The 27,297-nt window shown below is 37.5% G+C and overlaps 2 protein-coding genes across 4 annotated transcripts in view; both read left to right on the top strand.

The window, feature by feature from the left end:
* LOC127517906 (tumor necrosis factor receptor superfamily member 14-like) overlaps window positions 1-26,666 on the top strand; it is a 63,106-nt gene extending 36,440 nt beyond the window's left edge. The window contains exons 4-9 of one of the 2 annotated variants that reach the window (XM_051904108.1): window positions 1,971-2,091; window positions 22,428-22,781; window positions 23,073-23,198; window positions 23,382-23,537; window positions 23,695-23,782; window positions 23,857-24,121. In XM_051904108.1, coding sequence (XP_051760068.1) covers window positions 22,655-22,781; window positions 23,073-23,198; window positions 23,382-23,537; window positions 23,695-23,782; window positions 23,857-24,106 — 747 coding nt within the window. In that variant the 5' untranslated portion in view covers window positions 1,971-2,091; window positions 22,428-22,654 and the 3' untranslated portion in view covers window positions 24,107-24,121. Of the gene's footprint in view, window positions 1-1,970; window positions 2,092-22,427; window positions 22,782-23,072; window positions 23,199-23,381; window positions 23,538-23,694; window positions 23,783-23,856; window positions 24,122-26,270 lie in introns of those variants that run through there. The other variant, XM_051904112.1, reaches the window with a different exon arrangement.
* The window catches only part of LOC127517907 (tumor necrosis factor receptor superfamily member 14), a 41,674-nt gene continuing 15,514 nt past the window's right edge, over window positions 1,138-27,297 (top strand). The window contains exon 1 of one of the 2 annotated variants that reach the window (XR_007931398.1): window positions 1,138-1,168. The gene's annotated coding sequence lies outside the window, so the exon portion shown is untranslated. Of the gene's footprint in view, window positions 1,169-18,781; window positions 18,968-27,297 lie in introns of those variants that run through there. The other variant, XR_007931397.1, reaches the window with a different exon arrangement.

The raw sequence follows: 27,297 nt of genomic DNA, 5'->3' as shown, positions 1-27,297 counted from the left end.
CATCTGAACAAGTAACATGTCTGCCACTTTTGTTCTGACCAACTGAGAAAAAAAGTATTACAATAAATCGCGCTGACAATGGTGATTAAATCTAACGATCGCTTAGCTCGGATCACATCAAACCGTGCAAATTATTATTATTGTTATACTTTGTTCTCAAATTGTTAATGTTAACAGCATCAGCACTGGTGTGGTTGTAGAGATTATTTCAGTCATTGCCAGAGGGATGACACAGTTTTAAAGCTTCATAAGGTAAGGTCACAGAAGAGCATAGCAATAAATAATAATATAATAATTAAATGGTAAATAATAATTAAATTATTACAAATAATAATTAAATGGTAGTTTCATATGGTAAATGGTAATTCATATATTTAAGAATATTCTATATCTGCTCTTCTATTGCAAATCAGTGTAGCCTGTAATCATTCAGATGTTCAGAGATTTTTGGGTTCACTGTGCAAATAAAATTTTGAACCTTATTGTTATATTTTGTTAGAAAATGTTAAATATTTCTTTTGGTTCCCAACTAGAGAACATGGAGGATGTTGAATAGTCTGGCTCGTGAATTAACGCATCATATGGATCACCGCACCATTAACCACAGGTTACAAAAATACTGTCCACAAATACATTTACAGGTTTATTTCAGCTGTTATTCTGCAATTATAACAACTAATAAAATACACAGTTTAAAGCATCGCAAGGTACAAAGGAAAAGCACAAAGAAATGAAATTGATGCGACTAAATTTGCTGTGCTTTATCCAAACATTACACGAAGTGAATCCCTCAATCATACAGTCAGAGAACGACTGCACAAAACTAATAAAAAAAACACTGTAAAGTGTTAAGAAAAGACAAACAATGTAGTTTAAGTTCGCGGTGAAACTATTTGTTTTAAATGATCCATTAAACCTGCTGAGAAACAAAGAGCGAGAACTAAAATTCTCATGTCCAGGAACTCATTAATATTCATGTATGCTCAACTGAAACCATTCTCAGAACCTCGTAACACGGGTTTGTCTCCACACACACATGTCAGGAAAGATGTCGGCTGTCAATGCTGCAACTTTCCTGCTGTCAGCTCCCGATTTTTCGGCTGTGACCACTTGACCAGTGTTTTGAGAGAGAAACAGGACGTGAAATGACTCTATAGCCTATCAGCTGGTAAGTAGGTTTTAGTGTTTTATTAAAAAAGGAAAACCTGCAGCTAAACTACCTACTAAATAATCACGGCACACAACAGGCTTTAGTTGTGCGTATTTTTAAGGCAGTCGACAAATGACCAAACCTTGAACCTTATTGTGATGATTTTAAATTATAAAATTGTATTAAAAAATTAAATATTTTTTATTGGAACATAAAAAATATGAAATTTCAGCAACAATTGTTTAGCACTGTAGACTTATACAACCAGTCTGTTCCCAACTAGAGAACATGGAGGATGTTGAATAGTCTGGCTCGTAAATGAACGCATCATATGGATCACCACACCATTAACCACAGGTTACAAAAATACTATGTAGCCTACACAATGTACATAATATGTACAAAAGGTTTATTTCAGCTGTTACGGGAAGTGATATATTTGATAACAACTAATAGCCTAAAATACACAGTTTAAAGCATCGCAAGGTACAAAGGAAAAGCACAAAGAAATGAAATTGATGCGACTAAATTTGCTGTGCTTTATCCAAACATTACACGAAGTGAATCCCTCAATCATACAGTCAGAGAACGACTGCACAAAACTAATAAAAACACTATAAAGTGTTAAGAAAAGACAAACAATTGTAGTTTAAGTTCGCGGTGAAACTATTTGTTTTAAATAGTCCATTAAACCTGCTGAGAAACAAAGAGCGAGAACTAAAATTCTCATGTCCAGGAAACTCATTAATATTCATGTATGCTCAACTGAAACCATCTCAGAACCTCGTAACACGGGTTTGTCTCCACACACACATGTCAGGAAAGATGTCGGATGTCAATGCTGCAACTTTCTGCTGTCAGCTCCCGATTTTTCGCTGTGACCACTGACCAGTGTTTTGAGAGAGAAACAGACGTGAAATGACTCTATAGCCTATCAGCTGGTAAGTAGTTTTAGTGTTTTATTAAAAAGGAAAACCTGCAGCTAAACTACCTACTAAATAATCACGGCACACAACAGCTTTTGTTGTCCGTATTTTAAAGGCAGTCGACTTTTAACTGACCAATTTATATAAATGTCTCCGTTTATCTTACTTAGTGCGATTTGATCTATACGTGATTATTGAATCTAAGTTTTTTCACATAAAAGACTGTAAGCTCTAATGTGAAAGAATTTATTTAGTGGAAAAGACGCTTATAATGTTTTAAGGAAAATCAGAGACATGTGACTCTGATCTTGTTGAGAATAAACCCTTTTAATCTATTCTGTAGATAACCACAGTGAGAAATGTTTATACATGTATCCAATTTTCCCCATCTCATGATTTTCCTTTTAAAGGGTTTGGCTTATGTATTACTTTCTCTCTTTTGAACTATTTTGATATTAATGTTTCAGTTTTGCATACTACTGTGGTTAACTAAAATCACATGGGTATCATGTTTGAACTCCAACTACATGTTGCTGAACTCTGTGACACATTAGTATTATAAGAAGGTTCTTCTCTCAAACATCCAATCCAATGTCTTATGCTAATATCCTGCTAGAGCTTAAAGGATCGTAAATTTTCCTTTGGAAGACTTGGTTTTTTTGGGGGGGTGGGGGGGTATTTCATTTCTCATTTTACCATGTACATGTGATTTGTGTGTATGTATGTGTTTGTGTTTTAGTTAATAAAATGCACAATACATATTTGGTTCTGACTTCCTGTCTGCTCATAGTTGTCCTCTTAAATGATTTCGATCAAGCTCTAAGAGCTGTAAATGCTGAGAAAGAATTATTTTTCTGTGGCCATAAAGATACCCTTCTCTAAGAATGAATTAATAATCAATACTGAGTGTTCACAGAATGGACTGATTGACTGATTGATTGACTGATTGTAATTTAATGTAGCTACATCAAGTTAATCTGATTAACTGATTCAAATATTCATAATTAATCATATTAATCATAATGAGTTATGAATAATTATTAATATTTCCCCTTTGAGCTAATTCGCAACATTGATGCAGGTCCACAGCAGACGATTAAGTAAACTAATGAGAATATGAAACGTGTTTTCAGAGATTTATTTCCTTAATATTCTTAAGGGCAAAAGTGCCGTTTTACTTGAAGAATAACCCAAAAAAAGTTCAACGTGAGCTGATTCTTTTCTTCTTCTCTCTTTCTTTTTTTCAGTTTGACAAAGAATGGAAATATCTGCAAGATGCTTGTGGAAACACAACCTGCACAAGATCTGATTTTTGAACTGCTGTCTTCCTGTCTCTCAGTTTTCAACAAAACCCCCGATTCTGTCAGCTGCTGTAAAGGCATCCGTCAGATGATTCAACTAATGGCACAGCAAGCTGAGGAAGTGTTTCCTCAAAGCTCATATTAGCTGACGAGACTCCACTGACATTTATGTGACATGATCACTGTAAGGATTACTGTTCTCTTTACTGTTATTGTTCCACTTCACTATGATTTTTGCTGGTGTCGATGTGCTGATGCTGAATATGAGATAGGTGGGAGATGCTGCCCAATGTGTGCTGCTGGTAAGAAAAGTTATACCATATAGTTTACATGTTTGTATAATTTCAAAGTTCCTAACTTTTGATGTGTTTTATTGTTCAGGTTTGTTAAATATATTACTTCAGTGATGATAATCTGCTTTATTCTGCATTAATGAATATATTTTTTTTCTGCATAAAAGCATTTGTTTTTGTTAGAGGGGAAAAAATAAAATTATAAAGTCAGTATATCATGACAGTGCATTTTGCATCACATTGCTAAAGTGGTTTCTGTTGAAATTAAATAACTTTTATGTGCTGCTTTTTAGGAAATCATGTTTTTTGGCCCTGCACAGAAGATACCAGCACAACTTGTGCTCCATGCCCTGATTTCACTCACATTGATGAACCCAGCAGCTACACAAAATGCTTTGATTGTACTGTGTGTGATGCTAGTGAGTGTTTCACCTTTACATTTGTTCATCTGAAAGTTAAGAAGTTGTTATAGATTGTATTCATTTGAATCTGTTTGACCTTTTAATGCAGGTGATTTAGCATCTGAAGAGATACAAGCTAGTTGCTCTGTGGTTGTTGTTCCTAACAGTAACTTGTGTAATATGGTTTCTGTTGACTCATTTCCATCTTAGGCCGAGGGATAAGAGTGAAAAAAGCCTGTACTCGGTCGTCAGACACTGTTTGTGAGCCACTGGAACAATTCTACTGCACTGAACGAAATAAAGATAGCTGTAGATTTGCTGTGAAACACTCTGAATGCAGCCCTGGACAATATATCAAACAAGCAGGTAAATGATACAATTATATAAATATGCTGTTTATTTGTGCTGCATTAGTTGCAGTTTAGGAAACAGAGCGTATTTTAAGAACACAATATCTTTTCTGTAACTATATGTCATTGTCTTTACAGGAACTCCCTCCACAGATACAGTATGTGCAGATTGTGAAGTCGACACATATTCAGACGGCTCTTTTTCATCCTGTTTACCTCACACACAGTAAGTGTTCACTTATACTGTTGGTGTGTGCTGTTGGTCATCATTTTTCATCTGATCCTGGATATTATTCACAGATGTGAAGCACTGGGACTTACTGAAACATCTCCAGGAACACGATCATCTGACAGTGAATGTGGAAACACCACTACTGCACACATTGCTAGTGTTATAGATACTTTAATAATAATAATATAATTGCAGTAGTAAGTGTTTTTACAATTGTATGTATTCGAAAGAAGAAACGATCTGGTACAGGTAAGCTTTATTCAATTTGTTCAGATGTTTTTGTAGTATGAGATATATAGTTGTTTTTCATATAATTGTTTTTTCTATGCAAACTCAGACAGATTAAAAAAAATATTATACAGTCATGGAGCTGGAATACTTTTTGACAGTCACTCATATACACTATATATTTAAGATGGTGATGCAGTGAGGAATATACTAATGATTAAATCACTATTTTGTCTTCCTTCTGTTCATGCAGGAATACAGGTATAATGAGGTATATTTCTTTTTTACATTAAAGAGAAAAACATAAAATAAATTTCTTTTATTGTTTTTAAATAACAAGATGTTTATTTGTTTTTTTTTTGTTAAAAGGAAACAGGAAATGATTTCAATGAAAAGCCGGGATGTGTAAGTGTAGTAAATCATATAGACACACAGTCAAACCAAAAATTATTCAGACACTAGATATAATTTTTGATATATTTTTACTAGTGGGTGCAGGGACACTATAGTTCATTTATGTAAGTGAGGATAGCAAAATAAAGTAAATTGTGTCATATTGTACCCAAAAATTCTTCATACAGTGGACTACCAGTAAAATTGATAAAAATTTGGAACTAAAAAATTATTCAGACACTTTGACCTGACCATGTTTTGCTTAAGTGTTATCTGACATAATTAAGATTATTTTTTTCTGACAGTTTAACTCTGAGATATTGTCATATTTTATTACCATTTATTTAAACTATAGTGAATAAACTGTAATAATGAATGAAATGTTCAAGGTGTCTGAATAGTTTGACTGTACATCACAGTTAATCAGCTCATGTACATGATGAGAAACTTCACTGACATAATATTAGATTTTCAGTTGTGATTTATTTAATAATATTTTGTGGTTTGACTGTGAGAAAGCAATGAAAAACATTCTCTGTGCTTGTTCAAGCTGAAAAGTAGCTAATGCTTTCCTTCACTGTGTTTTCAGTTGATGATGGCTGTATAACTGCTGAGTCAAACGGATTGGAAGAAGAAGGTCCCAACGAATTAGGAATCACTACCGATTCCAGTCCTAGAGACTACTCAGAATTGTGAGACAATCAAATGAGCTAAACCTGAAATTCCAATGAAGCAAAATGTAGATAAAAACAAACATTATTATCTTGACATTAGAATTACATCTTTGTTATTTATCTTTATCAATTAATGGACAGAAATGGATTGTAATTAGTAGTCAATCTGTATTTTTCTCATACTAATACTCTTTTAGAATAAACATTCAGCAAACTTCTACATAATGCAAGACTTATTTAGACTATTATATAATATATAAATTTAAAACCTGTCTGAATGACAAAAGAATAATTTTAAGAGTGGAACTATCAAGACTCAGCCGTGCTCAGTGGCACTGTGGATTCCCCACATTGGCGAGGGCTCTTTAACAGCACATTCCTCCTTCCTCCCGGGCTTCGGCACCAATGTAGCAAGGTATGTTGATGAGGGAAGAAGGAGGCGGGAACCAGCAAAACATTTCAACACTTTAATCATATCAAAATAAACAAACAGTAAAACAAAAGTAAACGTAAAGTAAAATAGCGTAAAGTCCAGGCCTGGTCCTCTCTCGTCCTTCACTGTCATCGCTCTTCCTTTTATGGAAGCTTCGGAAGCTCCTCCATGACTGATGCAGCGCGCAGGTGATGCTCATTAACACTTGCGCCACAGGCCTCGCCCCGTTCTCACGGCCCTCGGCCTCATCCTGCTTGCCACCACACCCCATCGCCCCCTCGCAGGCTGGGGGGTTCTCCCAAGACTGCAGGGTTGCAGGCTTTCACAACACAAACCCGCCCAATTGCTACTCAAACTAGCCCAATCGTGTTTCAGGGAGAATCCCTCAGTAAAAATAGCATACCAGGGGGTAAAATGCCCGTTTTTGCTGGGTTCCCCCTGGTAAAATTCACATTCCAGGGGCTAAATATCATGTTGTTTGGGGTCGTTTCAAACCGCGGACATGAAAACCAACCCGCGGCAACAGTGATAAAGTAGCCCAATTCCCAAAGGCTGTGCTCCACTCCCCCTCCAGAGCACCTGGGGGTAAGGACAGATGAGGTACTAGGTAACTAGAGACTATACCAGCTCCAGTTTGGATCCACCCTTATGGAAAGAAAATATTTTCCCTATATATGAATGATCAATATATTACATGATTTAACAGTATATTGAAAATATACAGAAAAATATACTGTGTAAATATATTACAATATATTGAATAATACATAAGGAATTGCCGCATTTCATATATTGAAAAATATGTGATAATATATTTACTAATATATCATAATGTATGTAATTTTATATTCAGTAATATATTTCATAATATATAGATTTATATGTGATCAGATATGGTACTGCATGCATAATATATTGCAGATATATTTACTCATGCAGTATAAACACATATATGGTACAATATATTATGGAACACATTTCTTGTATTTCATAATAATTTACGTTTTAAATGTTCCATATTTTCAAGTTAGTTAACAAAAGCACACCTGCATGTACTAAAGTTTCTATCAAAGAGACTATCACTGTGCTATAGCGTACACAGCCATTACTTTTTGAATAAAGTTATTATAGATTTAATGGTGTTCAGCCAATCATAAACCTAACCACAGGTTCTACTCTTCAGCACAATGATAACCCAAAAAACTCACACATACCAGAAAACCTTTTAAATTCCAAAATAATACAACTTTAAACACTAACGGATCTCCCCCTATATCAATATTGAGCAAAACACAGGAAATATCACTTAATTTTAACATTTACTCTCCTTTAACAGTCAGAAGCAAAGCATGCTGGGAACTGGAAGTCTGTTGTAACCACTGATTCCATGAATGTGTGTATATATGTGTGTACAATACATTCACATTTATATGGGAACATGTATGTGCAATACATGTACACAATAAAGGATAAAACTTTATGAATGCTATTTTTGTCTTCATTTATAAATATTTTATATGTATCAATATATAGCCATACATGGTCAATGCATATATTGCAGTATATTGAAAAATATAAGCACTAGTTTCCCATATATGGAAATTATGTATTATGTAATATATCGCATTATATTTTGCAGCATATTCCCATATATTTTTGTTCCGTAAGGGCAGCCTCTTATGAAGACTTCAGATGAAGGACTCCAGAACATCAAAAATGGACGATTACACAAAATGATCATGTTATCATTGCTTTACATGCACACTACTTTTGCCTAAAAGATTATGATAGTTGTAAATACTACAATTTGTGCTATCTTACAACTGTACTGTCTGACATCTTCTCATAAAAGACAACTGTGTTTTTGTCACATAGAAACATGCATTTTCTGTAAAGCTGCTTTGAAATATGTATAGTGAAAAGCATTGTACAAGTGAATGTGAATTCGCGCCTCCAATTAGGCCAACAGTGCAACTTTTAACGCACCCTCAAAGGTACCTGAGATATAGCGCCTCCAACTGGGCCAATAATGCAATTTCCCCTGTAACTGTATTGTCACATCTTTCAAATTCATGGGTCCATAACTTCATAATGCTACAGTAAAAATGTCCATAATTTTGAAAGGTGACAGTCAAGTGCATTGAGAATAAGGAAGCAGTGCAACTTTTAAACCACCCTCAACATTAGCTGAGATATAGCGCCCCCAACTGGGCCAACGATGCAATGGCTCTTCTAACTGTACTGTCACGTTTTACCAATTTCATGAGTCCATAACATCATAACGTAAATGTTTCTCTTTGTGAGGTTTAGTTTGGAGTGGCTGAAATGCATCTTTACGCACAACTGCCAGCCTGCATGGAGAGGATCTCAACACTCCAGAGACTCCAGCAGCTTCAAATACCTGTTTGTTGCTCAACACCGGCTTTTTTATGGCTGTCCTTTTAATACAATTCATTTTTTTTTTTTTTTTTGACAGAAACTTTCATTAATAATCATTACTAATCTCCATTCAGTTTTCACACAATATTAGTTGTTTTCATGCCTTTTGCACATCATTGCACTATTTCATGCTTTTCATCTTCAGAAAGATCTTTCTTCCTCCCCATATTGCATGAGAACTGTGACTTGCTTAATAATGTGGAACAACATCTTTAAGTAGGGTTTCACCTGGCAAACTACTCAACAAACCTGTCTGAGATTGATACCAGTTATCTAAAAGATATGGAAAATAAAATAAACAAACACTTTCTTTGAAAAAGTAAAATCTGAATGTTTATTGTACTGAAATCTTACTGATATGTAACTTGCATAATAATTTGGAACAGTGTAATCATTATTTTCTATTTGTTTTGCAAACTTTGTTTTGTAATTTTTTTTAATGTGGTTACTGACAACATGCGTCATTTGCTTTTAACAGAACTGAAGTTGTATTTCATATAGGTTGCGTCTGCAATAATCTTGATACATTTGAAGCGTCCCCCCCCCCCTCTGTTTTGACCTTTTATCCACACTGAGATGCCATTTTTGTCCTGTGAAAACTGAGCTTTTTGAAGATGCTGTTTGTAGTGTGGACTGTAAAAACAATATATAAATGTGTAATTAGACACGCACATGCAACATTTTTCCAGCACTTCAAATGTTATTTTTAATGTGATGACCACGAACATTATTTGTTCATCCTTCTGAGATTGTCCCCCTTTGTAAAACCAAACGTTTCAAGATGTAGGAAATCCAACATTTGATAGAAAACACTTATTTAAAAATCAATCATTCAATCATCGATCAATGATTTCAGCACACTTGTGAAGACTCACATTTTATTCAATGAATCTAACTAAAGTGCACAATAAATCTTCAATTGTTGATGCTTTTTTTTTTTTTTTTTGCACGAAAGTGTAAAAACTGAATTTAATTTAATTTTATCGAATTGAATTTAGCCGAGGAGTTCTAAAGAACGCTCCGTGCTTGTAGTCCATTGCTGTCCTGAGTCAAAGCATGAGGGTGATTGAGTGTGACCTGAACACACCAGTGAGTGATGGAGATATTTTGCTAATAAAATGACAGTGGATGAAGAATAGCATGAGAACTTTATTATGTCTGGTCTCTCATATCATCTCAGGGAGCTTTTATTATGTTTTACACATGCACAATAAGATGATTTCAGTGTGGATGAGAAACTTGGCAAACGCTTGAAAACAACAGAGTGTTTTGAAATGAAAATGCAGTTTTCAAATGTATGTCAGTGGCACTGTACTTAATGTAGACGCAGTCTTAGGCGTTTGTTAATTGGCTGATTTGTTCATGTGCTCTCATTAATTGCTGATTGATGTGGCAGGTTGGCCCGAATCCTGTTGCGTTTTTTGATCCCTGAATCTAGACTCCAACGAAAACGTGTCCGGGTCACATTTATGAATACCATTCAGTTTATTACTTCTCCCTGATAAAGCAGTTATTAATATGAATGGGAATATTCTGGTTCCCACAGCCCATTATTGCAGTCATGACAATCAGCTTCTCCTCAATATCTTTTATTTATTATTTCATTGAGTCCAACTCTAAAGTCCATATACATGTAGATCTGATCTGCTTGATTTCAAAAATCCTCTGTTATTAAATGACATATTTGATCTGTATCTTTATAGCATTCGACCGCTGCTGCAATGTACAAAAGGTGTCGTTTCAGATGTAATATATGCACAACCATGATGGTTTAATGCACTTAGATTACTAACATGCTTTAATTTGCAGATCTGTGCACAGTTAGACTTTTGTAAATTTCATCGTCATTTCAAAACAACAGAATGTCTCATTTTGTCCCAGTTTTAGCAACTGACATGCACTTATTTAACAGGATATATTCACCTAGGCTATATTTATTTGGATTTAAAATTAGTAGCTTGAAAAGAAAAAGTAAATATACTTGAACTTCCAGACTATGTTGGACTGACACATTATTGGTTAGAATTGCTTTTTATGTTTATAAACTAACTATCAAATGATAAACCTCACACACTCACTGTAACATGGTAAAGCATGTCAAGTCAGTGTATATTTAACCATTAATGCCACACTTGTGAGGTGAGCAGAAGCATTTGAATGCTTTAATTCATTTCAGTTTCAGTTCTCACCACCAACTCTAAGATCTGCCCAAAATGTGCCTCATGTATTGGAAAACCTTCAAACTCACAAAACTGGTGGTTTTGCATTTGACCATTTTGGGCTGAACTCTGAACATGTTTGAGTCTAAATAAATTTCTTGTGAATCAAGTTAAAAACACTGCTATAAAGCTATTGCTGTTGAATAGATGGCCATTGACAAATATATATATATTATAATTAAGAGAGTATATTCAGTTTGCAAATGGGTGTACAAACATTGATATCAACTTTAATCATCAGCAAAGTCAAAATGAATCTTTATAGCAGTTGCTCAAACCCTGTCTAACAGTTCTGACCTCGAGAGTTTCTGTTTCTCGTAAGGTTTATTATTGTTTTATAATTCAACCCTACTTGGTCTTATTGATTGTCAAAAAAAAACTATTTATTGTTTGAAAAGCATGACCCCATACAAACTGTTCTTTTATATGCTTTTAACACCGGCAGACAATTGTTTTAAACAAAATTGTGTATGTACTTTAAGATGCCTAAAGTTTTTGATTTCAGTCCGTCTGTGACTGGTTTATAGGTGTTGTAATGCCATGTTGTGATTCTCTGTTTTCATCTGTCTGTGAGATGATAAGAAAAGCTGTGCATGAACTAGCTTATAAATTTTATTAAATTATATACTGATGTGGAGTTTAAATATTGTGGCTTGAGGAAAAAAAAAAAAAAAAGATATTTACAGTGAATTTAGGAAGTATTCAGACCTTTTTATTTTATTACATTTTGTTACGTTGCAAGCTTAAGATAAAATGCTTTAAATGAATCTGGACTCCAAACCTCATAACAAGTGACAAAGATAAACCCAGATTTGTGATAACATTGCAATTTAAAAAAAAAAGAAAGAAAGAAAGAAATTGAAATATCACATTGACACAAATATAAATATCAGAGTCAGACCCTTTGCTATGACATGTGAAATTTATCCCAGGTCTATCCCATTTTTTAAGTTCACGCAATCCCACTCATTTGATCCAGGTTCAGTGAGTCAAGAAAAAGGGTTCGTCTCAATCAGCTCCCGAGCTCGTGAATCAGTATATCGTGTTCATAAATTCAGGCACTGGTAAGGACAGTAAAGGACCCTGACTCACTGACACTGATGACTCTATTTCCGGTGACGTGACAACGTCCTCATTGTATTTATGAACAGCAGCAGAGCTGTTATCTTTCAGACATTACTTGTTATTTAAATACTTTGCTTGGTACATATCCGTGCAACATTTCAGCCGTAAATAAATGATAAATGTTAGCTAGATTAAGTTCATTACCTGTCTAGCGTCACAACTCAGTAAACGTCAGATCAAGTTTTCAAATAGGCGATATCTTTATAAATAAACCACAGATTTGAGCTTTAAACAACTACATTCTCACCTGAAACCTTTAAAAACTACATTTCATGACAATAACAGTATTATTTTTAAAATTAATCAGATTTTCGCTTCCTGCTGGTAGGTGCGAGATGCATTCTGGGATACTTGGCTGTCCGCACAAGTCACCTCTCGATGCATCCTCTATAAGAGGGGCGGAGCAAAACTACATCCGGGGATTTGAACTGTACTTGGCTAGATGTGAACAGTTCTTGAGCAGCTACTGATGACGTTTCACAAGTGCACAAGAACAGACAAGAATACTGGGAAACAGTCATTGACTTATTATTGGGGAGATGAAGAGGGTCTGGGGTTTTACCCAAAGCCACTGGAAGGCAAGCCTGCAATCTTTAGCCAAAAAAAGCGTAGCGGCTAATGCTAACGCTCCGGTTTTGTCAGCATGCAGGGAAGGAGACAAGAGGCCATTTTTTAATGGATATCATGGATATAACAGCTTTTGTGAGGAAATAGCTTATCAATTAATGAATCGACAACGTTTTTGCTAATATTGATACTATAATATTGATAATATAACACGTCGTCACCAGATCTTCACGCTCCACCCACTCGTTCACAATCCCCTGAGTTCTGATCACCTGCACCTCATCACCAGTGACACTTTAAAAGACTCTCACTCCCTGCACTCAGTGTCTGGTCTCGTCAGACTCATGGACTACTCACCCGCTACTTACCAGCGACTTCTTGTGCCTCCCTCCTCTCGTCTTCCATCTCCAGTCGTCAGCTCAACATTGTCCTCCCAACCTGCAAGAAAGAACTCTAATTATATTCAGCTAAGTGACCGTTTGAAAGTGCTTGTTCATCTACTCTCCTGCATTCTCCATTACCTGTGTTTGTGCCTCTGTTTAAATAAACATCTGTGTTCACTCACCCCTCTGCCTCCGTCTGTGTCCTGACAGAAGATCAGACCTCATGCAGAGCATCTCGGACACAGGCGGGGATTGCACTGCGGACCCGTTCGCCACACTGGTCGACGCAGTGCGATCCTCTCTCTCACAGCCTGCCACAAGCACTGCACCTACGGTCCCCGCTAATCTCCTGCACCCTGTTCGCCTCGCACTCCTACACCCAGCACCCGCCGCTTCTTCTTCAGCTGCCTCTGTCAGTCCCATGGCCCGACCAGTGACATTCACCGGTGCGGCAGAGGATTGCAGTGGGTTTCTTCTCCAATGCTCCCTCTACCTGGAAGCCCAGTCTCAGCTGTTCACCACCGAACGATCTCGGGTGGTGTTCGTCATCTTTCTCCTGACCGGACGAGCGCTACAGTGGGCTCAACCCCTCTGGGAGTCTAACGCTCCCGTGACAGCCTCCATCAACTCCTTCGCTCACTTCGAAGTGTTCGGACAAAGCACCACGGAACTTTCCATACACAACCAAATTTTCAACCTACGCCAAAATGATGAATCTGTGAGTATGTATGCCCTCCGTTTTCGCACCCTGGTGGCCGCAAGTGGATGGAATGAAACTGCCCTGATAACCGCCTTCCGCTATGGTTTGAATCCTCATGTGAAGCAATTAATGGTCGTGTATGATGATACCATGGGCTTGGAAAACTTAATCCAAAAAACTATCCGCATAGCCCAGCACTACTCAGCATGTGCGCTTCTCACACCCACTGCTAATCCTCTGCCCGCTACACTATCTGTCGCCCTTCCAGCACCAGAAGCTATGCATGTTGATTCTTATCACCTGACCCTGACCCAATATCTCTGTCTGTACTGTGGGGGAGAGGATCCGCGCGCATTGCACCTCTCACAAGAACGCCTGTGCATCTCCTTAATTCTCATGTCTGTGTTTCAGCGCAAGCCCTCATCGACTCCAGCTCCGCAGGGAACTTCATCAGCAACCAGATTCTCCAGAAATTAAATGTGCGTCGCAAGCGCTGCCAACAGGATCTCCGTGTTCAAACCATACAGGGAAAACCGCTGGGCCGTGGACACATTCGGCATTTCTCCCCCCACACTGACGCTCCGCATCGGCTGTCTTCACTCTGAGGAAATCACCTTCATGGTGCTGGAAGGCTCCACCACAGACATCATCCTGGGACGCCCTTGGCACCAATCGCACATCCAGTGGAACACGGGTGAGATCCTCAAATGGAGTGAAAAACGTTTTAAAGACTGTTTGTCTCCTATCAGAAAATCATCTTCGAACCTTCAACCATCTTCCTCTGATTCCAACGTCCTTCCTGTCCACTCCACCTCTATCGAAAGTCCAGAAACTGTCCTCAAAGTGGAAATCCCTCCTGAATACTGGGCGTTCCAGGATGTGTTCAGCAAGCGGTTGGCAACACAACTACCACCTCGCCGCCCATGGGACTGCGCCATCGACCTGCTGCCTGGGGCTACCTTACCCAAGGGTAGGGTTTACCCATTGTCCATCCCGGAACAGAAGGCCATGGAGGAGTATGTCCAGGAGGCCCTTAAGCAACGTTTCATCACACCCTCGACGTCCCCTGCCACTTCAAGCTGCTTCTTCGTGGCCAAGAAGGACGGAGGCTTGAGGTCGTGCATTGATTACCGTCATCTGAGCTCCCAGACAGTCAAATTCAGCTATCCCCTTCCTCTGGTCCCGGCGGCTTTGGAACAGCTACGTGGAGCTCGCATCTTCTCCAAGCTGGACCTGCGGAGCATGTATAACCTCATTTGTATACGCTGGGGGGATGAGTGGAAGACTGCCTTCATAACACCTTGCTAATTTCTACCGTCGCTTCATCCACAACTACAGTCTCCTCAGTGCACCCCTCACTTCGCTTCTCAAAGGCCGGCCTAAGTCTCTGTCCTGGACTCCATCTGCCCAAGAATCCTTCCACCAGCTCCAAGAGGCCTTCCTCACCGCTCCGATCCTGGTCCATCCAAACCCTGATCTTCCATTCGTCGTCGAGGTTGACGCATCCTCCACCGGGGTCGGAGCGGTGCTATCACAGCGGCAGGGTGACCCACCACGACTCCATCCATGTGCCTTCTTCTCCAAGAAGCTATCCCCGGCGGAGCAAAATTATGACATCGGGAACTGAGAGCTCCTCGCCATCAAGTTAGCCTTGGAAAAGTGGAGACACTGGCTGGAGGGAGCGAAACAACATCAGTTTGAGGTGATCACCAATCATCGTAACCTGGAATATCTGCGTGACACTAAACAGTTGAATCCTCGCCAAGCCCGCTGGGCCCTCTACTTCACTAGATTCAACTTCACGGTCTCCTACCACCCTGGAAACTAAGAACTGCAAAGCCGATGCCTTATCCCGGCTATATCAACCTGATCCAGACAATCCTGACCCTAAGCCTATCCTCCCTTCAGCCATGATCCCCGTCAGCCCTATCCTGTGGTCCATCAATCAACGCATTTCCCAAGCTAACCGCTCCAACCCAGCTCTGCCGGGACGTCCTGAGGGGCTTCTTTACATTCCACCGGTCCACCGTCAGCCCCTCGTGGACTTGGCTCACACCTCTCCAGGCTCTGGACACCCAGGCAGTTCCAGGGGGTGGGGGATGTGGGGGGGGGTACTATCACGGAGTCACAGCCTGCACCCTCCAATTACAACACATTGTCACCAGATCTTCACGCTCCACCCACTCGTTCACAATCCCCTGAGTTCTGATCACCTGCACCTCATCACCAGTGACACTTTAAAAGACTCTCACTCCCTGCACTCAGTGTCTGGTCTCGTCAGACTCATGGACTACTCACCCGCTACTTACCAGCATCTTCTTGTGCCTCCCTCCTCTCGTCTTCCATCTCCAGTCGTCAGCTCCACGTTGTCCTATTATTCAGCTAAGTGACCGTTTGAAAGTGCTTGTTCATCTACTCTCCTGCATTCTCCATTACCTGTGTTCGTGCCTCTGTTTAAATAAACATCTGTGTTCAGTCACCCCTCTGCCTCCGTCTGTGTTCTGACAGAAGACCAGACCTCATGCAGAGCATCTCGGACACAGGCGGGGATTGCACTGCGGACCCGTTCGCCACCCTGGTCGACGCAGTGCGATCCTCACTCTCACAGCCTGCCACAAGCACTGCACCTACGGTCCCCGCTGATCTCCTGCACCCTGTTCGCCTCGCACTCCTACACCCAGCACCCGCCGCTTCTTCTTCAGCTGCCTCTGTCAGTCCCATGGCCCGACCAGTGACATTCACCGGCGCGGCAGAGGATTGCAGCGGGTTTCTTCTCCAATGCTCCCTTCATCTACTCACCTGCATTCTCCATTACCTGTGTTCGTGCCTCTGTTTAAATAAACATCTGTGTTCATTCACCCCTCTGCCTCCGTCTGTGTCCTGACACTTATCTAGTAAAAGCATATGGATTTAAGATTTTTTTTTTTTTTTTTTAGATATTTGGACTGGAAACAAGACAAAAATACTAAGTAAGAAAAGCATCTTGTGCAGTGTTTACACTAAACACTACTTTTGTTGGGAACTATATGTAGATTTTATCATGATAAAAAGGCTATTTTATAAGAGAAGGCAGAGAAGGAAAATGTCATGACATGTCGTTAACCATGGGGCTGCAAATTAGCCTTTGGCTAGAAGCCTGTATGTGGAGCGTCACTGTTTGAAATTGTAGCATGTTATTCTGCATTATCCCTGTTAAATAAACTTATTAATAAATTAATTAAAAATTAGAGTCAAAATCAGTAATACTGTGAAATGTTTACCATTTAAAGCTACAGTCCGTAAGTTTTGCCTCTTTGTCACCATCTCTGTTTGAAACCTGCAATTGACCCTTCGCCGATAGTTTGATTGACAAGCGATCTAACCAATCATAACGCCGAATCCACCATTTTGTTCGACAAAGCACTCAGGAGTTAGAAGATTAAGGTCGGTGGACTTGAACTTGAAAAATGGTGTTTATTGACGTCTTTCCGTGGTTAAAACAACATTCCTTCTCATGTTCATTCATGTTTATTTGATGATATAAATTAACTAGTAGGAAGAGATGATCAGTTCATGAGCCGCTTAAACTGAGGCGCTACAGCAATCTGTCACGACACAAAATGGTTTTTATTGTTCGAATTTCTTAAATTATACAGTTTGAAAGCTGGGACTTTGTTTAATATCATAAGTAACCTGCTCTGTCGACGTGTTGTCAGTGTCCTCTTTGCTCCGCAATGTATTTTTCACTCTGTGTGGCGTGACGGCACCATGGCTTGTCAGACAAAGCAACAGTAACTAAGGGGGGGCGGGTCTTTGCGAAGGGTCAATTGCAGTTATTTGCAGAATTATTATCTTTACGTGGGTTGTGCATCGGCAAGACTCCTTAGCGCGGATGAATCTAATGTTTGGAGGCGAATGTGTGGCTGTCAGTACAGTGGATACTGTACTTCAGAATCACAGATTGTAGTCTTTAAGTATGACCAAAATAAGAATTTTCACTGGAAAATGTCATCTGAACAAGTAAGTATGTCTGCCACTTTTGCTTTGACCAACTGAGAAAAAAAGCAATTACAATAAATTGCTCTGCCAATGGTGATTAAATCTAACAATCGCTTAGCTCGGATCACATCAAACCGTGCAAATTATTATTATTGTTATACTTTGTTCTCAAATTGTTAATGTTAACAGCATCAGCACTGGTGTGGTTGTAGAGATTATTTCAGTCATTGCCAGAGGGATGACACAGTTTTAAAGCTTCATAAGGTAAGGTAACAGAAGAGCATAGCAATAAATAATAATATAATTAAATGGTAAATAATAATTAAATTATTACAATAATAATTAAATGGTAGTTTCATATGGTAAATGGTAATTCATATATTTAAGAATATTCTATATCTGCTCTTCTATTGCAAATCAGTGTAGCTGTAATCATTCAGATGTTCAGAGATTTTTGGGTTCACTGTGCAAATAAAATTTTGAACCTTATTGTTATATTTTGTTAGAAAATGTTAAATATTTCTTTTGGTTCCCAACTAGAGAACATGGAGGATGTTGAATAGTCTGGCTCGTGAATTAACACATCATATGGATCACCGCACCATTAACCACAGGTTACAAAAAATACTGTCCACAAATACATTTACAGGGTTATTTTTTTAGCTGTTATTCAGCAAATGATAACAACTAATAAAATACACAGTTTAAAGCATCGCAAGGTACAAAGGAAAAGCACAAAGAAATGAAATTGATGCGACTAAATTTGCTGTGCTTTATCCAAACATTACACGAAGTGAATCCCTCAATCATACAGTCAGAGAACGACTGCACAAAACTAATAAAAAACACTGTAAAGTGTTAAGAAAAGACAAACAATTAAAGTTTAAGTTCGCGGTGAAACTATTTGTTTTAAATGATCCATTAAACCTGCTGAGAAACAAAGAGCGAGAACTAAAATTCTCATGTCCAGGAAACTCATTAATATTCATGTATGCTCAACTGAAACCATCTCAGAACCTCGTAACACGGGTTTGTCTCCACACACACATGTCAGGAAAGATGTCGGCTGTCAATGCTGCAACTTTCTGCTGTCAGCTCCCGATTTTTCGCTGTGAGCACTGACCAGTGTTTTGAGAGAGAAACAGACGTGAAATGACTCTATAGCCTATCAGCTGGTAAGTAGTTTTAGTGTTTCATTAAAAAGGAAAACCTGCAGCTAAACTACCTACTAAATAATCACGGCACACAACAGGCTTTTTTTGTCCGTATTTTTAAGGCAGTCGACAACTGACCAATTTATATAAATGTCTCCGTTTATCTTTTATGAGTCGCTTTGATCTGTAGGTTATTTCTAACGCCTGTTTCACACTGCAAGCATGAGAGGCGCGTGAGCAGCGCGTGAGCGTAACTACATTGTCACTGCAGCTGCAGAGACGCGCGGCGCGAGTATTCACACTGCAAGCGTTTGTACAGCGTCACAGCAGCGGCTCGAAGCTTCATATAAACTGAGCATTTCTTTACAAAGACAGCTATAAATATGTTTTTTATAAGTTGGTCATTTATTAACTTATAGTCTTGAAAGTTTGTTAACATGGGGAGGTGTACAACATTCGCATATAAACGTAAATAAATAAAAATAAATAAATAAAGGCCTCGTGTTATTCATTGCTGCACACGAATGAGGTAAGCTTTGTGTTTTACATCATCTCCCGCGTGCACATGTTTACAAGACAGAAACTCGGCGAAAAAAGACATCAAACTCGAGTTTGATTTGGGAATGCCTATATATCTCTCTGTGTAATAACTAAAATTATTATATATGTTTATATATCATATTTTCTGGCTAGTTTACTTTATTTTTTTATAATACACCATACTTTAACCCAAACTGAATAATTGAAAACAAGTTTAAATGGGTAAATCTTCTATAATTATTTTTGATTCTTAATTTTTGATTCTTAATTTTCTTTTCTGTCATACTCAAATTCTTGTTAAAACACATTAGATATGCTTATTCTCTGCATTTTGAACACTTTTTGTGTGAAATTACATTGATTTTGTCCATCAAAAGTGTGACTTTTCACTTTAATTGAGCGTCAGCAGCGCAACAAAAATAGACTCGGCGCCAAAACCCCCGCTTCACTGCTGCTTAAGTTTCAGTTCATTATTTTTATAGAAGGGGGAAAGGTTTGTGTAACGGGGTTGAGGGGTTACTGAGGTACGGAACTAAATGATGTGATTTTAATGAATAATCGTGAATTTACTTAGAAAAAAAAAACATTACCAGCAAAAAAGCACAGATGGATATTTATGGGAATGGCAAAATGAATGGACCTTTTTCTCATTTTATTATTCATATCCCAAATACACTTTCATAGAAGGCCTTGAGGGACATGACAAAATAGGTGGTGTCAACTGAAAAAAACTAAATAATTTCAAATATGAAGATAAAATGTATGTCATGTTTTTAAACATTATTAAAGGAGACATTTTAATTAATACAAAAAGCTTTTAAAAATATATTTTGGTGACCCAATAGATAAAATACACTGGAAAAAGGTCAGAGGGACTCAAATCGTACCGGTTTTGCTTTTTATGTGCAGTTTTATAAAAACATTTTTATTGATTTGGTGATTTACTTAATTTACATTTTGAATATGAATATACATGATAATAAAATATGAATTAATGTTTATTTTTTCCATATTCGTATTTATTATGTAAAAAAGTGATTTTTTTAATGACTACATTCCCTCTGCATTTACTGTACCTAAAACAGAGTCATCTATTTTATTCCCAAAAATGTTTACTAATGTAAATTTTGCAACCATCATTTCCATTACAAAATGCTACTGAACAGTTTATTTGATTTATTTAGTGGAAATGACGATGTGGTGGAAATATTTTTGATGTTTTAAGCAAAATGTTAAAAATGACAGAATTTGATGTAGCGTCTGGACCAATCAGACACACAATTACTCATTATATTTTATAAATAATCCAGAAAACTCTCCCAACAAAGTTCTGTGAACTCATCCCCCTAAACTGCAACTATAACATCCCAAATGAAACTAACACACAGGCAGAAGGTGTCCTGTTACAGGACACATGAAGACTGAAGATTTATGATCAGAAAGAATTTGCAGAGACATGTGACTCTGATTTAATTCTTGTTGAGAATAAACCCTTTTAATCTATTCTGTAGATAACCACGTGAGAAATGTTTAAACATGTATCCAATTTTCCCCTCATGATTTTCCTTTTAAAGGGTTTGGCTTATGTATTACTTCTCTCTTTTGAACTATTTTGATATTAATGTTTCAGTGTTGCATACTACTGTGGTTAACTAAAATCACATGGGTAGCATGTTTGGTATCGATGGACTCCAACTTTCATTTCCCCATTTGGTAATTTATGTTCAATGCTGCTAACTCTGTGACACATTAGTATTATAAGAATCTAGAAGATTCTTCTGTCAAACATCCAATCCAATGTCTTATGCTAATATCCTGCTAGAGCTTAAAGGATCGTAAATTTTCCTTTCAAAGACTTGGGTATGATTGGCCCACTGACCCAGAGGAGCAGAGGCCAGCACCATAGGTTAAAAGCCAGCGCACAGTCTCCTCCCTCTCTCTCTTGCATCTTCAACTGTCCCAAGACAACTCCTGCTGGTGTCCTCTCAGGCCAGGACGGCAGGCCTCGACCTGCCCCCACCATGTGCTTAACACAGAGAGAGAGAACTCTTTCCCACTACAAGAGTCAAATTAACAGCTTAAGTTGTTTCATATTTCTTCATCCAACGCGGAAGATATTGATTACAACTTCAGACCGAACCATCAAGAATTTCTCCTCAGCCTGCAGATCTGGACACTCCTCAACAGCAAAAGGCATCGTGCAAGTATAGTACATTTGAACATTAAACAGCGATTTAGTAATAATTTGTGAACCCCCTTTGTTAGCAAAGATGCTTTATTACTGAGAAAACTGATGGTTTCCCTAAGCGTGTTTTTGACTTTTCTCCGTAGCTCCATTTCCTGTTCCCACTTCCGTTTCCACTCTTTCATTTCTCATTTTACCCATGTACGTGTGATTTGTGTGTATGTATGTGTTTGTTAGTTTATTTAATAAAATGCACAATACATATTTGGTTCTGACTTCCTGTCTGCTCATAGTTGTCTCTTAAATGATCTCGATCAAGCTCTAAGAGCTGTAAATGCTGAGAAAGAATTATTTTTCTGTGGCCATGAAAGATACCCTTCTCTAAGAATGAATTAATAATCAATACTGAGTGTTCACAGAATGAACTGATTGATTGATTGATTGATTGATTGATTGTAATTTTAATGTAGCTACATCAAGTTAATCTGACTAACTGATTCAAATATTCATAATTAATCATAATTAATAATCATAATGAGTTATGAATAATTATTAATATTTCCCCTTTGAGCTAATTCGCAACATTGATGCAGGTCCACAGCAGAAGATTAAGTAAACTAATGAGAATGTGAAACATGTTTTCAGAGATTTATTTCCTAAATATTCTCAAGACAAAAGTGCCGTTTTACTTGAAGAATAACCTAAAAAAGTTCACAGTGAGCTGATTCTTTTCTTCTTCTTTCTTTCTTTTTTCAGTTTGTTTGACAAAGAATGGAAATATCTGCAAGATGCTTGTGGAAACACAACCTGCACAAGATCTGATTTTTGAACTGCTGTCTTCTTCAACAAAATCCTCCTATACTATTAGCTACTCTCAGGGAACCCATCAGATCATTCAACTAATGGCAGCTAATGTGAAAGCTGAGGAAATGTTTCCTCAAAGCTCATATTAGCTGACGAGACTCTACTGACATTTATGTGACATGATCACTTTAAGGATTATTGTTCTCTTTACTGTTATTGTTCCACTTCACTATGATTTTTGCTGGTGTCGATGTGCTGATGCTGAATATGAGATAGATGGGAGATGCTGCCCAATGTGTGCTGCTGGTAAGAAAAGTTATACCATATAGTTTACATGTTTAACATAATTTGTATAATTTCAAAGTTCCTAACTTTTGATGTGTTTTATTGTTCAGGTTTGTTAAATATATTACTTCAGTGACGATAATCTGCTTCATTCTGCATTAATGAATATATTTTTTCTGCATAAAAGCATTTGTTTGGTTAGAGAAAAAAAAATAAAATTATAAAGTCAGTATATCATGACAGTGCATTTTGCATCACATTGCTAAAGTGGTTTCTGTTGAAATTAAATAACTTTTATGTGCTGCTTTTTAGGAAATCATGTTTATAGGCCCTGCACAGAAGATACCAGCACAACTTGTGCTCCATGCCCTGATTTCACTCACATTGATGAACCCAACGGCTTCTCAAAATGCTTTGATTGTACTGTGTGTGATGCTAGTGAGTGTTTCACCTTTTGTTCATCTGGAAATTAAGATGTTGTTATAGATTTTATTCATTTGATTCTGTTTGATCTTTTAATGCAGGTGATTTAGCATCTGAAGAGATGCTAGTTGCTCTGTGGTTGTTGTTCCTAACAGTAACTTGTGTAAAATGGTTCCTGTTGACTCATTTCTATCTTAGGCCGAGGGATAAGAGTGAAAAAAGCCTGTACTCGGTCGTCAGATACTGTTTGTGAGCCACTGGAACAATTCTACTGCATTGAACGAAATAAAGATAGCTGTAGATTTGCTGTGAAACACTCTGAATGCAGCCCTGGACAATATATCAAACAAGCAGGTAAATGATAAAATTATATAAATATAATATAAAAAATATAATATAAATATAAAAATTGTTTATTGTTATCTGTGCTGCATTAGTTGCAGTTTAGGAAACAGAGCGTATTTTAAAAACACAATATCTTTTCTGTAACTATATGTCATTGTCTTTACAGGAACTCCCTCCACAGATACAGTATGTGCAGATTGTGAAGCCGACACATATTCAAACGGCTCTTTTTCATCCTGTTTACCTCACACACAGTAAGTGTTCACTTATACTGTTGGTGTGTGCTGTTGGTCATCATTTTTCATCTGATCCTGGATATTATTCACAGATGTGAAGCACTGGGACTTACTGAAACATCTCCAGGAACACGATCATCTGACAGTGAATGTGGAAACACCACTACTGCACACATTGTTCTTAGTGTTATAGTTACTTTAATAATGATAATAATAATTGCAGTAGTATGTTTTACAATTGTACATAATCGAAAGAAGAAACGATCTGGTACAGGTAAGCTTTATTCAATTTGTTCAGAATGTTTTTGTAGTATGAGATACAGTTGTGGTCAGAATTATTGACACCCTTGATAAATATGATCAAGGATGAATGTAAAAATAAATCTGCATTGTTTATCCTTTTGATCTTTAATTAATAAAATTAGCAAAAATCTAACATTTCATTGAAAGAAAAGAATTGAAAGTGGGGGGGGGGGGGGAAATCACTTTATGAAATAAATGTTTTTCTCTAAAACACGTTGGCCACAATTATTGGCACCCTTTTATTCAATACTTTTTGCAACCTCCTTTTGCCAAGATAACAGCTCTGAGTCTTCTCCTATAATGCCTGATGAGTTTGGAGAACACCTGACACGAGATCAGAGACCATTCCTCCATACAGAATCTCTCCAGATCCTTCAGATTCCAGCTCCATGTTGGTGCTTCTTCTCTTCAGTTCACTCCACTCATTTCTTTAGGGTTCAGGTCAGGGGACTGGGACGGCCATGGCAGAAGCTTCATTTTGTGCTCAGTGACACATTTTTGTGTTGGTTTTGATGTTTGTTTTGGATCATTGTCCTGATGGAAGATCCAATCACGGCCCATTATTGGATTTCTAGCAGAAGCGGTCAGGTTTTGATTTTTTATCTGTTAGTATTTGATAGAATCCATGATGCCATGTATCTGAACAAGATGTCCAGGACCTCCAGCAGAAAAATAGGCCCACAACATTAAAGATCCAGCAGTATATTTAACCGTGGGCATGGGGTACTTTTTATCCATGTGTGCACCAAACCCATCTGGTGGGTTTGCTGCCAAAAAGCTCTTTTTTTAGTTTCATCTGACCAAAGAAGCCGGTCCCGTTTGAAGCTCCAGTCTTGTCTGACAACTGAATATGCTGGAGATTGTTTCTGGATGAGAGCAGAGGATTTTTCTTGAAACCCTCCCGAACAACTTGTGGGGATGTAGGTGCTGTTTGATCATTTTTTTTTTAAAGATTTCTGAGACTCAAGACTCAACTAATCTCTGCAATTCTCCAGCTGTGATCCTTGGAGAGTCTTTGGCCACTCAGACTCTCCTCCTCACCGCACATTAGGACGATTTAGACACACGTCCTCTTCCAGGCAGATTTGTAACATCTTTAGTTGACTGGAACTTCTTAATTATTGCCCTGATGGTGGAAATGAGGATTTTCAATGCTTTAGCTATTTTCTTATAGCCATTTTCTATTTTGTGAAGCTCAACAATCTTTTGCTGCACATCAGAACTATATTCTTTGGTTTTACTCATTGTGATGAATGATTAGGGGAATTTGGCCTTTGTGTTTCCTCATGTTTATACTCCTGTGGAACAGGAAGTCATGGCTGGACAATTTCATGTTCATGATCACCCTGGTGTGCTAAAAAATGTAAATATGAATGGGAATATACTTCAGAGATATTTTATTCATAAAAAATTTGAGGGGTGCCAATAATTGTGGCCAACGTGTTTTAGAGAAAAACATTTATTTCATAATGTGATTTTCCACTTTCAATTCTTTTCCTTCAATGAAAGGATAGAATTTTGCTAATTTTATGAATTAAAGATCAAAAGGATAAACAATGCAGATTTATTTTTATAGTCATCTTTGTTCATATTTACCAAGGGTGCCAATAATTCTGACCACAACTGTATATAGTTGTTTTTTGTATAATTGTTTTTTCTATGCAAACTCAGACAGATTAAAAGATTAGATAAAGATTAGATATACAGTCATGGAGCTGGAATACTTTTTGACAATCATTCATATACACTATATATTTGCTACAATGAGAAAAAAAGATGGTGATGCAGTGAGGAATATACTAATGATTAAATTACTATTTTGTCTTCCTTTGTTCATGCAGGAATACAGGTATAAAGAAAGTTTATTTCTTTTTTCACATTAAAGAGAAAAACATAAAATACATTTATTTTATTGTTTTCAAATAACAAGATGTATGTTTATTTGTTTTTTGTTAAAAGGGAACAGGAAATGATTTCAATGAAGCAGTCAGTATGGGTAAGTGTAGTAAATCATATACACACACAGTTAATCAGCTCATGTACATGATGAGAAACTTCACTGACATAATATTAGATTACCGTTGTGAATTATTTAATAATATTTCAATCTTCTGTGGTTTTACTGTGAGAAATCAATGCAAAACATTCTCTGTGCTTGTTCAAGCTGAAAAGTAGCTAATGCTTTCCTTCACTGTGTTTTCAGTTGATGATGGCTGTATAACTGCTGAGTCAAACGGATTGGAAGAAGAAGTCCCAACAAATTAGGAATCACTACCGATTCCAGTCTAGAGACTACTCAGAATTGTGAGACAATCAAATGAGCTAAACCTGAAATTCCAATGAAGCAAAATGTAGATAAAAACAAACATTATTATCTTGACATTAGAATTACATCTTTATTATTTATTTTTATCAATTAGTGGACAGAAATGGATTGTATTAGTAGTCAAGCTGTATTTTTCTCATACTGATGCTCTCAGAATAAACAGTCAGCAAACTTCTATATAATGCAAGACTTATTTAGACATTGTCTGACAAAATAATGAATTTAAGATTGAAACTTTAAGACAGAATAAATAAAAATCACTTCTTCCTGCAACTGGCGCCATGTTTTAACGGTCATCAACATCGTAAATCCTGCAAAGTTTTTTATATTTTCATTAAAAATATGTATGCACATTTATAACACTACACTTTGTATTATATTACCTTTGCATCAAATTACAAAAAAACTAGTTATGTAGTGAGTGAACTAGTGCTGACACGTTCACTCACTACGAACTCCAGACAGTGCAGAATATAATTAGATATACTTTACAGATATCAAAACACATTATACACAATATAGATGATAAATATACAAAAGGTTCAGATTATACATATAATACACAATTATACACATAATAAAGTTGCAGACATGCAGTGGGATGATGAGTAGGTGATGGCAGAGTTGATTCTTGTGTTAAAGTGCAGTGAGAGCAACATTAGAGTCCAGTTTAGTGGAAATTGTGGTGATGGAGTTTAAAGTGCAGTGCATGGCATAGGATAGAGCGGGGTGTGCTGTGTAAGGCGTATCAGTTCTGGCTGTTCAGCAGCCTGAGAGATACAGCTGTCACTCAGTCGGCTCGTGCGGGTCCAGGTGCTGCGGGACCGTCTGCCTGAGGACAGCAGAGAGAGCAGTCTGATGATCTTTCCTCACACACCACCTGGTGTAGATGTCCTGGATGGAG

This window comes from Ctenopharyngodon idella, chromosome 8 (assembly GCF_019924925.1).
Source record: "Ctenopharyngodon idella isolate HZGC_01 chromosome 8, HZGC01, whole genome shotgun sequence".
Taxonomy (NCBI): domain Eukaryota; kingdom Metazoa; phylum Chordata; class Actinopteri; order Cypriniformes; family Xenocyprididae; genus Ctenopharyngodon; species Ctenopharyngodon idella.
This window is presented reverse-complemented; position numbering and strand designations above follow the sequence as displayed.